This window comes from Chelon labrosus, assembly GCF_963514085.1.
Source record: "Chelon labrosus genome assembly, chromosome: 3".
NCBI classification, from domain to species: Eukaryota; Metazoa; Chordata; class Actinopteri; order Mugiliformes; family Mugilidae; genus Chelon; species Chelon labrosus.
The window spans coordinates 800,247-815,458 of NC_140339.1; the positions used below are offsets into that span (position 1 = coordinate 800,247).

Genomic DNA, 15,212 nt, shown 5'->3' on the forward strand with positions numbered 1-15,212 from the left:
CATCTTGACCAATCACCGTGTGGCTTTCACCAAAACAAGCGGAGGAAAAAAAAAAAAAGAAAGAAAAAAACTAAATCGGCTCCCAATGAAGAGCCGGCTCCCGTCGTTCACTTCAAAGAGCCGGCTCTTAGAGCCGTCTCGTTCGCGACCGACACATCACTATTCTTCAGACAGTTAACAACCTGCTGAGGAACGAGACTGGTGACTCCTGTCTCTTCTTTCTCTGTGTAAACAGTAGTGATGGTGAGATGAAGCCTCATGAGGCATCCAACCACTAGAGCCAATAGGTTCGAGAAAGGGTTCATCTCTTGAAGCTTCACGTGCACACGACACCACCTACTGGCCAGGTGTATAATCACAGGCAGCTGTAGCTCTTCACCACATAATGTGTGATGCATTGAATTGTTGTGTCTGTAATGGCTCTTGGGAATGACTATGAATTACAAAACAATGTATGACCAGATAATTTCTCTACTTAAATTATCACATGTGTATGATAAAATATTTTTTGAATATATTCCGTGTGTGTAACTTTCCCCAAAATGGTAGTATCATCTGATATGGCAGGTTGTGTAATGTTTTTCTGTCACTTTAGGCAAATGGCATGGGCTTAAGCAGGCAGAGGAAAGTGAAAGAGGTTGTGGAACTAGGAAGAGGACACTGAATATGTCTCTTCCTAGCTGGCTCCATCCTCTTACCTATCTTTCTCTCCTAAATCTTCAAACCATATCTCTCTCTCTAAACTCTCCAAACTATATAAACTCTATCCAGACTCTGAATTGACCAAAACTCTCTATTTAAAACCCAGAGGGGTTTATATTGCTGTCAAACCTATTGACTGTCTCTCCCAGAGTGTCCTACAGAAGAAAAAGGTAACTGGTTAATAACAGTGGCAGAAAGAAATACCATGGTCTGTCTGGTGCAGGCCAGGAACACTGGACAAACATATAAGAAACTAAAAAGCACGAGGACATAAGGATAAAAAAATATAAATATGACAGATCCAACACTGGAGAACCTGTGTATGACATCTGTAGCAACAAAGGCCTGTTCAGGTGTCATTAATCATTTGAAGTTACACTAATCATATTGCACACAGGTCACCACTTCTTAATGATTTGAAGCTATTCGTTATATTGTCAAAAGCAAGTTCAAGATTAACATTACATGCATGTTAGCTAATTTATGAGGTGAACTATTTTTACCAACCTCATACAGAGGCATTAGGTTTAAAGGTATCATCAACACTTCTATATTACTTATTCATTTCTATACAAGTCGGTTTAATAACTGTGACAACCAACAATGTGCTCCCGTTAACATCACAGCTAATGAAATACCTGAAGGCTAATTCATTAGCTGGCTAACGAGCTAGCTAACAAGCTGAGCTAACGCGCCTGTTTTGTTAAGACACCAATGTTTGCTAATTAGTACGAACATATTTAGAATAAAACCAGAGTTTCACTCACCGAAAAAACTGGAGAGCAGTTTTCTTTGAAGGTCTGTTAGAACAATTAACCGAACAACAATTACGCAGAATTTTAAACCTTAATAAAAATAAACGAACGTGTTAGAAAAAACTTCACCCCCCGTACAGTTGTCATGAATAGTGAAATAAGACATTGAGACTAAAACCGTTTCTTGTACCAGGCTGTAAACATGTTTAATATTGCTGTAAAGTTGGGCATTTTAACATGGGGGTCTATGGGGATCTGCTCCCTGTTGGAGCCTCTAGCGGTCACTCCATGAACTGCAGTTTATTACACTTCCGCATTGGCTTCAATCTTCAGACCCGGATGTTGCCACCTGTTCAGAACACGCTTCAAAGCCTCGACACGTCTCGTCACATGATCAGTAAACAGGTTAGTAAAGTGAGTCAGATGAGCACAAATCATGTCTAAGGACTGTTCAAACTCTTTTGGATATATGAGTGAAGTCTGTTGATGGAGGAACTAGGTTGTAAACTGTGACAGACACAATGGAACAAGTTTCACTTTCTCTCTTAGAGAACAACAGTAGAACATGGCGGTCTGTCCATGTTTGTTCTGTGGCTCCTGGGCATTTATTTACATTTCATTTTATGGGAGAGACAACGATTACCAAGTTAAGGATGAAGTCTAGCTGGGTGAGTTGGGTGAGAGTGGGTGAATGTGTGAATGTGAATGCTCATACTCATCCAGGTTAAAGGGGATGTTGATATGTGCTTTACATTATTGTTTCTATATGAAAGACGTGTTGAAAAGTTCAGACAGGCAGTAGCATAGTAGAAGCTACACAATAGAAGTTAAAGGTGTTAAAAGCACGAGTAGAACAGGATTTAGCTGATTAGAAATGTGACTTTAAGGACTCAAACATGTTTTGAGTCCTTTTCATGATGTTGTGGGAATATATGAGCAGTTATCATTTAGTTTGTGGTGAAGCATGAAGCATGTTAAGAGAATGACATAAGAAATAGAGAAACTGATCACATGAAGAAGAATGGTGAGTGTACACTTTAGTCAGATATGTGTATCTATGACAGATGTATGTTTATCTTGCTGTTCTCTTCTCTCTTTCTTCTGTCTGTACCCGGCTGGCCTTAGGCAGATGGGTCCCTCCATATGAGCTGGGTTCTGCTCGAGGTTTCTTCCTGTTAAAAGGGAGTTTTTCCTGCCACCGTTGCCTTCAGGCTGCTCTGGGGGTTTCAGGCCGGGTTTTTGTGAAGCGTCTTGAGACGATTTGTATTGTTATTGACGCTATATAAATAAAATTGAATTGAATTGAATTGAGTTCTGTTTAATAAGGACAGTTAACAAGCTGCTATGAGGAACACAGCTGATGACTCCTGCCTCTCAAACACACACATACACTCACCGGCCACTTTATTAGGTACACCTTGCTAGTACCGGGTTGGACCCCCTTTTGCCTTCAGAACTGCTTTAATCCTTCGTGGCATAGATTCAACAAGGTACTGGAAACATTCCTCAGAGAGTTTGGTCCATATTGACATGATAGGATCACGCAGTTGCTGCAGATTTGTCGGCTGCACATCCATGATGCGAATCTCCCGTTCCACCACATCCCAAAGGTGCTCTATTGGATTGAGATCTGGTGACTGTGGAGGCCATTTGAGTACAGTGAACTCATTGTCATGAACTGCCGCTCACTGGATATTTTCTCTTTTTCGGACCATTCTCTGTAAACCCTAGAGATGGTTGTGCGTGAAAATCCCAGTAGATCAGCAGTTTCTGAAATACTCAGACCAGCCCGTCTGGCACCAACAACCATGCCACGTTCAAAGTCACTTAAATCACCTTTCTTCCCCATTCTGATGCTCGGTTTGAACTGCAGCAGATCGTCTTGACCATGTCTACATGCCTAAATGCATTGAGTTGCTGCCATGTGATGGGCTGATTAGAAATTTAAGTTAACGAGCAGTTGGACAGGTGTACCTAATAAAGTGGCCGGTGAGTGTATATATCTTGTGTGAACAGGTGAGTCGTCTTGAGGCCTGTAACATAATCAGACATTCTCTCTACTATGAAGGTTCCTGTAACAGGTGACCCTGAACCATCCCTTAGTTGTGCTGCTATAGGTCCAGGCTGCTGGGAGACTTCCCATGATGCACTGAGCTCCTGTCCTCTACTCTCTCTCTCTCTGGGCAGCACGGTGGCACAGTGGGTAGCGTTGGTGCCTCACAGCAAGAAGGTCGCTGGTTCAAATCCCCGGGACGGAGGCCTTTCTGTGTGGAGTTTGCATGTTCTCCCCGTGTCTGCGTGGGTTTTCTCCGGGCACTCCGGTTTCCTCCCATCATCAAAACATGCTAGGTGTTAGGCACCGGTCAGGTTGGGCCACAGTGGCGGCGCGCGCGAGTGCAGCGGCTCAGGACCAACCCTCCATGTCTGACCATGCAATCTCATTATATGATACTTGTATAAGACAGGAGTCCCTCCCTCTAAAACCACTCTGTGTAGAGAACATGAGATCCAGACTGAAGCTCTGAGGTGAGAGGACCATCTCTGACCAACTCTTCTCTATGTCAGAGCTCATTATTCACTGTTTTCTACTCTCAACTCATTTGTTTGTATCAGGATGCAGCAGCAGAGACCAGACTCTCCTGAACACAGCTGGGTCTCCTTCAAGAGTGATTGGTCTAAGGATCACGATATTAATTTTAAAGATGAACAACCTGCTGATAGAAGGTAATGTAATGACTTCCATAACACACTATGAAGAAAGTTCAATTATCAAAGAGTTGTAGAGGAATGAAAACACTAGAGCACCTATGTACATGGAGACCACTTTAGTAAAACAAGAATTCAAAGTATATTTTATTACTTTGTTAGATCAGTTCAGTTTTTATGTTTATCTGTGCTTAAGTTAGGAAACTCAGTACCCTGTTCTTTTTAATCTTTGGGTCGAGGAGAACCAATTCAACCATTTTGTAATCACTATCTACCCACCACATCATATCAGGGTTTACAACACTAGGAAAATATTGTGGAAGCAAACCTGGTAACAGATTCTTCAGATTCAAACTCTTTGTACATGAGGCCCCAGATGATCTTCTTAATCTACTCAGAATAAATAGCTGTCTTTCAAAAAGAAGTAACACTAAACACAGAACAGTTCTCTTTTCATAGGGAACCTTTCAGTTCAAAGGAATTTAAAATAGTTCTCATTTGCCTCATTTTCGAGAGGACCCTCTCGAAAATGAGATGACACATCTCAAGAGGCACTCCTCTTTAAATAAATAAATAAAATAAATAAATAAATAATGTTGTTAGTTCAGTTCTTTCTTTTGCACTGCTCCTTTAAGTTAGGAAACTCAGTGGCCTTTCAACATTCAGCTTCAGGAGAAATAAAAAAAAAATCAAATGACAATGAATAAACCTGGGTTGTATGTTTGTTCCTCTGAATGTTGAGAAAGGAGATCTCTGTTCTTATCTGAACAATGTGATGGTGGATTCCATCTCTCAGGAGATCCTCCTCAGCATGAGCTGTGCATCCACCACTCTTCTGGAACAAGTCCTCTGTCGGCCTGTGGTGTCTCCATCTGTGATTTCCTAAACAGGAACAAATATTCTACCATCATTCACCTGAGAAAGAGAGGATTCACAATCATTAAATCTTCTTCAACCTTTGACCAGTCACTACTTGTTACTTAAGATGAGATGAGATACTCTACATAGTTTTACTTCCTTTCTGCTTCACCTTGCTACACCTTCCTTGTTCTACTCTTTATCTCAAGCGCTGACACTGTCTCCATCTTTATAGATCAATTCTGCTGCCACTGGACAAAAATATCTACTGCAGAAAATAAATGCTGGGAATGTGTTTACCCTTTATAAGTTGGTTAATGTAAGAATTTATTACTGAAGGGTGCTGAATCAGTATGAACATGACCAGGTATACTAGATAATTCAGCGTTGATTTGAAATTAGACCCACATGGTGACATAGTTACCTGACTCATCACTTTCAATAAGGCATGTACAGAATCATGTTCTATGATGTTTTCTCCACAGGGTTCTGGAGCAGAGCTCAGAGGTTCCTGGTGGTCAGTCTACACAGAAACATCAACCAGACCTGGACTCCATGTTTACGGTCTGTTCATGTACAAACTGACTTCTCACAACAGATGAAAGGCTGAATCATCATTAGATCATGCTGTCTGCCTTCAGACTGACTGATGAACCATGAGTTCCTCCAGGTTTAAATTAAATGTTCAGGTTCTCCTTCTGTTCCAGCTGCTGGAGGAGAACATCATCAGTTTTGTGAAGAACGAGCTGAAGAAGATCCAGAAGGTTCTGAATCCAGATTACCCAGAATGCTCAGAGAGTCAGAGGGAGGATGAGGAGCAGAGGAGGAGCAGTAGAGATTTATTTGTGAAGATCACAATGAACTTCCTGAGGAGAATGAAGCAGGAGGAGCTGGCTGACTGTCTGCAGAGCAGTAAGAGGATTTAACAGCTTTAACTTGATGGAAAGAGGAAATGGAGGAAGGTTATGTTTCCTAACTGTAGCAGCTTTTCTGTTTCTCCCTTTTGATCCCTGAATTACTGCTACTGGTGACTGAGATATCCTGACGCGTGCTGGTGTAGTGTAGAAGATGAGTAATGGTGGTTGATCCGGTTGTTCCAATGTCCATTTATTGTTGTTGTTGGTGGTACAGAACTTGAATAAAAAAATAAAAAAAAAATTAAACTAAAGCACTCTCTTAGTTCTCAAACGGATTGACTTGGCTTGTCACGTCTCCACGCAGCACGGTCAAAAGACTGTTTGCCCTCTCAGCCACGCCCAGATGCTGTGGCTTCCTGTTCTTAAAGCCTTGTTCCCCTTGGGTTCCACCTTCAGCCTCCACTGACCTTCAAGTCCACTAGGTGGGGGTAAACAGACAACCTGTGGCCATATATAATCTCTCACTCACTCATTCATACGCACACACATACACTCACTACTATTCACAAGAAAGAAACAAATCAACACAAAACTTAATTTGGCTCCTACACTAACTGTTAATATGATGCAAACATCTGGTCCTCTACTTATTAATGAATCAAACTGATGGATGAAGAAAAACTAAAGACACACTGTAATGTTTAGATCCTCAGATTTTCTGTCTCCATATTTTCTTTCTCATTTGTTCATTCAGGACTTGAAGCTGCAGTTTGTGGACGTAAAGTTAAATCTGCTCTGAAGGAGAAGTTCCAGTGTGTGTTTGAGGGGATTGCTAAAGCAGGAAACTCAAGCCTTCTGAATGAGATCTACACAGAGCTCTACATCACAGAGGGAGGGACTGCAGAGGTCAATGATGAACATGAGGTCAGACAGATTGAAACAGCATCCAGGAAACCACACAGACCAGAAACAAGCATCAGACAAGAAGACCTCTTTAAAGCCTCACCTGGAAGACATGGACCAATCAGAAGAGTGATGACAAAGGGAGTGGCTGGCATTGGGAAAACAGTCTTAACACAGAAGTTCACTCTGGACTGGGCTGAAGACAAAGCCAACCAGGACATCCTCTTCATATTTCCATTGACTTTCAGAGAGCTGAATGTGTTGAAAGAGAGAAAGTTCAGCTTGGTGGAACTTGTTCATCACTTCTTTACTGAAACCAAAGAAGCAGGAATCTGCAGCTTTGAAGAGTTCCAGGTTGTGTTCATCTTTGACGGTCTGGATGAGTGTCGACTTCCTCTGGACTTCCACAACACTGAGATCCTGACTGATGTTACAGAGTCCACCTCAGTGGATGTGCTGCTGACAAACCTCATCAGGGGGAAACTGCTTCCCTCTGCTCGCCTCTGGATAACCACACGACCTGCAGCAGCCAATCAGATCCCTCCTGAGTGTGTTGACATGGTGACAGAGGTCAGAGGGTTCACTGACCCCCAGAAGGAGGAGTACTTCAGGAAGAGATTCAGAGATGAGGAGCAGGCCAGCAGGATCATCTCCCACATCAAGACATCACGAAGCCTCCACATCATGTGTCACATCCCAGTCTTCTGCTGGATCACTGCTACAGTTCTGGAGGATGTGTTGGAAACCAGAGAGGGAGGAGAGCTGCCCAAGACCCTGACTGAGATGTACATCCACTTCCTGGTGGTTCAGACCAAAGTCAAGAAGGTCAAGTATGATGGAGGAGCTGAGACAGATCCACACTGGAGTCCAGAGAGCAGGAAGATGATTGAGTCTCTGGGAAAACTGGCTTTTGATCAGCTGCTGAAAGGAAACCTGATCTTCTATGAATCAGACCTGACAGAGTGTGGCATCCATATCAGAGCAGCCTCAGTGTACTCAGGAGTGTTGACACAGATCTTTAAAGAGGAGAGAGGACTGTACCAGGACAAGGTGTTCTGCTTCGTCCATCTGAGCGTTCAGGAGTTTCTGGCTGCAGTCTACATGATCCACTGTTACACCAACAGGAAGACAGAGGTGCTGGAGGACTTCCTGGGAAGAAACTACAATAACTCACCTCTGGATGAATTTCTGAACAGAGTCATGATTAAATCCCTGGAGAGTAAAAATGGTCACCTGGACCTGTTAGTTCGCTTCCTTCATGGCCTCTCTCTGGAGTCCAACCAGAGACTCTTAGGAGGTCTGCTGGGTCAGACAGAGAACAGTCCAGAAATCATCCAGAGAACCATCAACAACCTGAAGAAGATGAACACTGATGAAATCTCTCCTGACAGAAGCATCAACATCTTCCACTGTCTGATGGAGATGAACGACCTCTCAGTTCATCAGGAGATCCAAGAGTTCCTGAAGTCAGACAACAGATCAGAGAAGAGACTCTCTGAGATCCAGTGCTCAGCTCTGGCCTACATGCTGCAGATGTCAGAGGAGGTTCTGGATGAGTTGAACCTGGATCAGTACAGAACATCATGGGAGGGACGACGGAGACTGATCCCAGCTGTGAGGAACTGCAGAAAGGCTGAGTGAGTCCTGATCATTAACAGAATCAATCAGTGGAGATTAGTAGTTTAGTTCTTCAGACGTTCTCATTCTTCTTCAAACAGTGTTCCACTTGTTGACTGCAAACATCACAGTCAGTTGTATTTAGTCCCAGATGTTCTCCAGCTGTTTAAAGCTGTTCTTCTAGTTATTGACTCTGTTCTTTCTATTTCTCTGTCTTATTATTCTCTCCATCAGTAAGTTAGTTTAGCTGAAGCAGCCTCTGAGGCCTTTTCATTCAAATTAAAATTAAAATGAAGAAAACCTTTATGTGTCCCGCTATGGGGAAATTACAGTTTACAACAGCATACAAAAGAGCAGCAAAAAGAAAAAATATATAAATAAATCAAATATCAGAAAGTGTAGAGTATAAAAGATAAATAATAAAATAAAATAGAAAATTCCTGCTGAAAGTTTGACTGTGCCGATGATGCTGCCGTCCAGTTTAAAGTGTGCGTGGTGATGACTGTGACAAGCTCCCGTTATCCTCCGTGTTGGGCTGCAGCGCTTTGCCCCGCTATGGGTTAGCTCGCGGCTAGCCCCGCTATGGGTTAGCTCGCGGCTAGCCCCGCTATGGGTTAGCTTGGTGGTCATGGTGATGGGTCCTGGTGTAATGGGTTGAGGGGTCATAATGTTTTGGCACTCTGTGTCTGTGTGAATGTGCTCCTCTTCTGCTGCGTGTGTCAGCGTGTGTCAGCTCGTTAGGGTCCGGTTGTCATGGCTACCAGGGCCAGCTGCTGCTGAAGTCTCCTTCTGCCTCTCACCTCTGCCTGAGTGAGAGGGAGGTCCAAAACAACTGGACCCTAGGATTAGGGGTCCCAACTAATGCTCAGAAATCAAAAACTACAAGTCCTATCGGGAAAACCAACACATCGTGAGCGTCAGCCGCTTGTCCTCTACGATTTTGTGTATTTCCACGCACGTACTGTGAAAATTGTGGCCTCAGTCGATTGAGAAAGGCGAGGTGGGAAATTTATTTTGGACGAAAAACGGGTCTCAAATTCCACATACACACACATGGGGAAAAATTTGAAAACTGGTCGGCGCACTCCTCGCTCGGAGGAAGCTACAGTCCAAACCATACGTCCCACACAAATCAAACCAACACCATCTGAAAGGAAACAAAAATCCCTACGTTTTTATATATTTATTATCAGTGTACCTCAAAAACTGTGGCCACCCCGTAAGATTTAAACAAAGGTCTGAGAGAGATGATGAGAATGATTGTTTCCTGTCAAACACAGTCAGAGAAGATGAGCTGAACCACTGATGTGGAGACAACATGTCCAACAGGATGTGTCCAACTGTCCACTCATCAAACACATCACCTTCATAGAAATGTCTTCTTCCATTATAACACATTTTATTTATTTGTCTCATGACAGACTTTATAGCTGTGGACTCTCAGAGAGTCACTGTGAAGTCGTGGCCTCAGCTCTGAAGTCCAACCCCTCCCATCTGAAACATCTGAACCTCAGTCACAACTACAGCCTGAAGGATTCAGGAGTGAAGCATCTGTCTGCTGGACTGGAGAGTCCAAACTGTAAGCTGGAGACTCTGATGTAAGTTTTCATTTATTTTCTTCTCAGGCTTCTGAAGAATGGAGATCCAGTTTAGATGAGTTCTCTTGTCAGGACTGTCAGATAGAAAAGGAGCTCAAAGAGTTTAAATGAAGGAGCATCATGTTCCTGAACATCAGCAGGTATCTCCTCAGTCATCGGTGGTGGGTCTGATCACAAACCAGATCAAGTCCAGTGTTCACATGTACATTAACAGAGTTCTTGGTGTCACTAATCATTCTTTCTGTCCATACTGTCTGTGGAGACATCCCCTTATAGTCTGACTCCAATGAGACAAGATGGAGGACAACATCCACAGTGTTGTTGTGTGGATGAATGATTGTAAAGTTGATCTTCAACTCATCTTGTTCTTCAGCACATCCAGTCAGTATCTTTGTGTTTCCACAGTGTTTCCTGCTGAGCTGCAGTGGAGGGACAGGAACTCAAAGAGGAACTTTGATTAGTGTCAGTCAGACTGCTGAAGCTTCATATTAGTGTCAGCTGAACAGTGGAGTTGTGTTAGGAAGAGACCACTTCACAGTCAGTGTGGACAGCAGGAATCTGAAGAACTCTGTAATGTCCATATGACATGTGACTGTTGTTGGAAGACACACTTGAACATGTCAACTTGTCCTTAAACATTTGAATGACACAAACCTCCTGAGACACCAAATCCAGGAAGAAGAAGGTCCTGGAATCAAAGAACTAATCAACAGTTTGTAGTCCAACATGTGTGAGGAGGAGATATTGATCCTGTAATGAGGTCAGCAGCATCTTATTGATCTGTGTTGACATGAATAGTTGTCTGAATGTTGTGCTGACGTTTGGATGATGTCTGTAGAAGGCTGACATGATGAAGATCCACAATAACACGAGGACAAAGTCACTCAGCTCATTGATCAGGACACATTTCAGACCTCATCACATCTGATTGATCATCAATCATTTCATCTTTTATTCTTTATTCAGATTGAGGGGCTGCAGGTTGTCAAAGATCAGCTGTGATTCTCTGGCCTCAGCTCTGAAGTCCAACCCCTCCCATCTGAAACATCTGGACCTGAGATTCAACGACCTGAAGGATTCAGATGTGAAGCAGCTTCTTGATCTCGTGGAGAGTCCAGACTATAAACTGGAGACTCTGGAGTGAGTAGAGGGTTCCAGTCAGTCCATGCTGCTTTCATCAGTATTGTCCTAAACACAGTTAGTATCAAAGATCCAGTGTTTCCTGTAAACCTGCAGCTTCTCAGTGAAGCTGTGAGAGGAGAATGGAGACAGGCTTCAGGATTGGACAGAAAGACAGAGAGAGAGACAACAGTCAGCCAATCAGATGAGCCAGAAGCTTGTTGTGATCATGTGTTTGAGTTGATGTGAAGACGACTGTTGTTGTTGTGTTGATGTGTCCAGGAAATAAAGCTGGATTCCAGCTGACAGCCTTCCAAGATGTATAGAGACAGTGGTGGTCATTCATCAGATCTGATCAACAACTGATCACAGCTCTGAGATCAGTCTGACTGAAGCCTGCACATCACAGAACCAGCATTACATTTAGTAACCATGAGCAGAGTCATCACATGTGTCATTAGTTTGATCAGATCTCTTCAATGACAGCCTCCATGTTTATTAGTCAGCTGATCTTTGTTTAAATGGAGCAGCAGTAAATCCATCACTAAAGTGTTGGTGCAGTAATGAAGCGTTCAGGACTCTCAGCAGTTTATTAGTCAAATCTGCAGAGGAAACAGACTTGATGCTAAAAGTCTCTGCAGGTCTGTGTGTGTTCACTCCAACACGTTAACATGAAGCTGAAAGGAAGCTGGCTGAGCTCCACAGCTGCTCCACTGCTGCTCTGAACAGGACTGAAGTCCCTGCTGCTCTTTCTACTGGATGTGATGATGAAGGGAGACTCTGGAAACACTCCTTCACCTCCTCTCTTCTTTCTCCTCCTCTCTACAGGTGGAAGACCATGTTGTTGTAAACAGGACGGTGTGTGTTGTGAGAGGATGAGCTGTGTCCTGATGATCCAGAGGTTGAAGCAGACTCTGACTGGACCATGTTACTGGGAGGTGGAGAGGGGAGCTTCATCCACATGGTCTCCATTTAAGACCATCAACAGAGCTGCACTTCAACTCTTCACAGAGCTCCAACAAATCAAGTCCAGTCCCTCATGAATGATTCAGACACATGTCAACCTGCCAGCATCAACAGTCCTTCCTGTTGTTGTGTAGATGTTTGTTCAAACTAGATTCTAATGTCTGTCTTCTCTTGTCTCTGTAGAAACGGTTGTTTTTACTCCTGTTTCATCAATATATTTATTTTATTAGAGCAGGAGATATTTGCTTTATTTGGGTTTGTCAGATTGTCAGATGAGATGCTGGGTGTTTCCTGATTGTAGAACTGGTGGTGAGTCTCTGTGGGCTGAAGATAAAACATGTTTCTAGAGCAGCAGGTAGAAGAGTTTCAAACATTTAACTGTTGACTGTAAAGCTCACAGTCCAGTTCCATCCACACAAAGATCAATCCAGGTCATTCATAGATAAGGTACACTCATATTCTCAGACTAATCTATACAGAGTAGTTTATTCAGTTATCTCCCAGAAGAAATTTAAGAAGGTTTGCCTGTTTATGTTTTTGTGTGCTTGATGAATAGAACCCTTCAAACTGAATGTCTGATAGTCTCTAAAACCTTTAAGGGCTTTATGTCGTGTTCTTTCTCACTACGGGCATTTAATTGATCGAATTTTGGCCAGAACTGGTGGCCACAAAAATAGAGGGGATCACAAAACCTGGGTCAAATATTCAGTGTGAAGAAAAAAAGACCAAAGAGATGCTTTGGTTGCAAAAGATAAGCGTACTTTTATTTACAAAAACTTTGTGAAAAATAACTGAAAATTGTTTCAGCAAACATTTAAACCGCTATACCTTGAGCATCATCCTCCGACCCCCCCTCTCCCTCCTTGGTGGCCAGACTTTTATACCTTCAGCCCCTCCCTCTGGACCAACCACTAGCTACACAAATCAATTCACTTCTCCTGAACTCAATGTGATAAAATAACAAACATGATTTCTACAGACAACCATGATGATTACATATTCTGCTTCTCTGTAGTCACAAGTTTTACGTAAACCAACATAACTTAGCATACTACAAAAAAATCAGCCCTGACCTACTTTCAGACAAACTCTTTTATAGACATTACAACAGGTCAAGAGTATAAGATACATTCATTTATTAACTGTAATACTACTTATGTTGTTTATAGGCTTGAATGCCCATGTGGCTGCTTCTATATAGGAAGAACAAAATGAAAACTCAAGACAAGGTAGGCCGAACATAAATACGCCATAAGAACATCTAATCCCAGGTACCCTATGGCTTTGCACTACAAACAGGCAGGCCATGGCAGTAGTGACACACTAAAAATATTAGGAATAGAACATATTGCAAAATCAATTAGAGGGGGGGGATATTCTAAAAAAACTTTTACAAAGAGAATCGTTTTGGATCTATACTTTAAAAGCAACAATATACCCAGGACTGAATCTTGAACTTGATTTCTCTCCTTTTCTCTAGGTTATTTCAACATCCCAGGTTATGCCCACATTAAATGTGATGGAGATTAGTATTTCTGTTGTCTAGCTCTAAATTATATGATAAAAAATGACAAAGTGCTTCTGTATTTTGATAAATAGTGTTGCTTCATGAAATGTTTTGTATTGATACCAATTGTACTTCTTGTTTTCTATTTTCTTTTTTAACATGGATTGTCATGTGATTTATCAAGCAGGTGATCTCTGTTAGTCATGTGACCTGCTTGATTGATCAGCTTAGAAAGAGTGGCAAACACACAGCCATTTTAGAACTGCTCTGATGAAGGCCAGCTAGGCTGAAACGCGTAAGCATGTTTAAGTAGTCTAATAAAAGTTTTTATATGCATCTTTTTTGAGTGCCTCGGATCTTTCTTCTTTTTCTGACCTACTTTCAGTTGGTAACTTCCACAAGCAGCACACCTGAGAATCTTTGAACATATTTAATCAGGCCTCAGCCACAGCTCTGGTTGATCCCTGGGACAGAGAAAGGAAATCAACATTGGTGAGAACCAGTGAAAACACTGAGATGACAAAAATGACAATAAATTGTATACTCCAAACTAAATGTGGTAATGTGTATTATCTGGTTGTGCTGTAAGTGGTGCGTGCACTCACTACCATAACTAAGGGGATTATTGGATGTGAGTGTGTATTTCATTGTTCATTGTTTGGCCTTCGTCACAGAGGGTAAGCAGAGCCTTTTTACTTCTGCAAATATATTAATGGTCTGAGTGTGGGGGTCCACCCAGGTGAGAAGAATCTACATGTCTCTTCTCTAAATAACTTAGATCAAAATATCAGAAACGGAAGTGAAGCACAATTAAATAAATAATCAAAGCCATGATAAAATTGATGGAACTTAAATCACCACCAAGCACTAGTACCATGGCAGAGGAGTTTAAGCTCTGTGCAATTTCTGTAGCTTAAAGTCACACCAGTGGGAAACAATGAATGAGCTGCTAAATGTGTGAATAAGGCTGGTGATGTTTTACGTGTCTTGTGTCTTTGCTGGTCTTCATACCAGATAAACCATAAGTGAGCACAATTAGCAGTTAAAAGTAAGTTTAAAAGTACAAAATGTATAAATGATCTAAGTACTACTGGCTCAAAGTCAAGATGGTAGTATTATAAGCATAGATACATATCAAAGTACTGGTAATAAAGCAGTTTAACTGTGAAGTGTTTGTGAAATCTCAGTATCATCATCAATGACTGAATGAGTGATAGCAGCCATCTTGGAAACAGCTGCCAAAAGCTACTGACTGCAGATCATGGATAAATCCACCAGGGGGCAGATGACAAGTTTCTAATTGTTCCCAACAGAGGTATTATTACATTATTATTACAAGCTGGTGTCTGAAGGAGAACATGAGATATGACTCAGAGGATTACTGACTCACCTTCTGTTTTATTACTTCTATGTTTGGTTGAACTGTAGATTTATACAACCTATGAGGAGTTTAAACAGCAGCAGATCAGCTGACAGAATGACAATAATCCTGAATCATATCAAACTTTTACTGAATGAGTTTTTATTTCTGGATTACAGCTGAGTATCAGTTTAATCCTTCAGGTTACAGACAAACATTCAATCACTTTTATTTCAAATGAAATCAACCATCAAATAAACAACA

The 15,212-nt window shown here is 42.0% G+C and overlaps 1 protein-coding gene across 3 annotated transcripts; it reads left to right on the plus strand.

Moving 5' to 3' along the window:
• The first annotated feature begins 1,055 nt into the window (after positions 1–1,055).
• LOC311485579 (NLR family CARD domain-containing protein 3-like) lies at positions 1,056–13,924 on the plus strand. Of its 3 annotated transcripts, none has more exons than XM_084541100.1 (8): positions 1,056–1,862; positions 4,071–4,181; positions 5,507–5,585; positions 5,729–5,933; positions 6,633–8,418; positions 9,820–9,996; positions 10,963–11,136; positions 11,944–13,924. In XM_084541100.1, the coding sequence occupies exons 2-8, from the start codon at positions 4,072–4,074 to the stop codon at positions 11,963–11,965; spliced, it is 2,553 nt and encodes an 850-aa protein (XP_084397226.1). In that variant the 5' UTR covers positions 1,056–1,862; position 4,071; the 3' UTR covers positions 11,966–13,924. The 3 variants fall into 3 exon arrangements, with proteins under 3 accessions (XP_084397226.1, XP_084397227.1, XP_084397225.1); XM_084541101.1 differs by lacking the exon at positions 1,056–1,862 and adding an exon at positions 3,659–3,983; XM_084541099.1 differs by lacking the exon at positions 1,056–1,862 and having other exon boundaries at positions 3,659–4,181.
• Positions 13,925–15,212: the final 1,288 nt, after the last annotated feature.

Bases quoted from the DNA above. Each gene is read 5' to 3' on its own strand.
- LOC311485579 (XM_084541100.1), top strand. From the start codon at position 4,072: ATGCAGCAGCAGAGACCAGACTCTCCTGAACACAGCTGGGTCTCCTTC. The intron at 5,586-5,728 runs GTCTGTTCATGT...CTTCTGTTCCAG, and splicing joins ACCTGGACTCCATGTTTACG to CTGCTGGAGGAGAACATCAT. The intron at 11,137-11,943 runs GTGAGTAGAGGG...TCCTCTCTACAG, and splicing joins TATAAACTGGAGACTCTGGA to GTGGAAGACCATGTTGTTGT.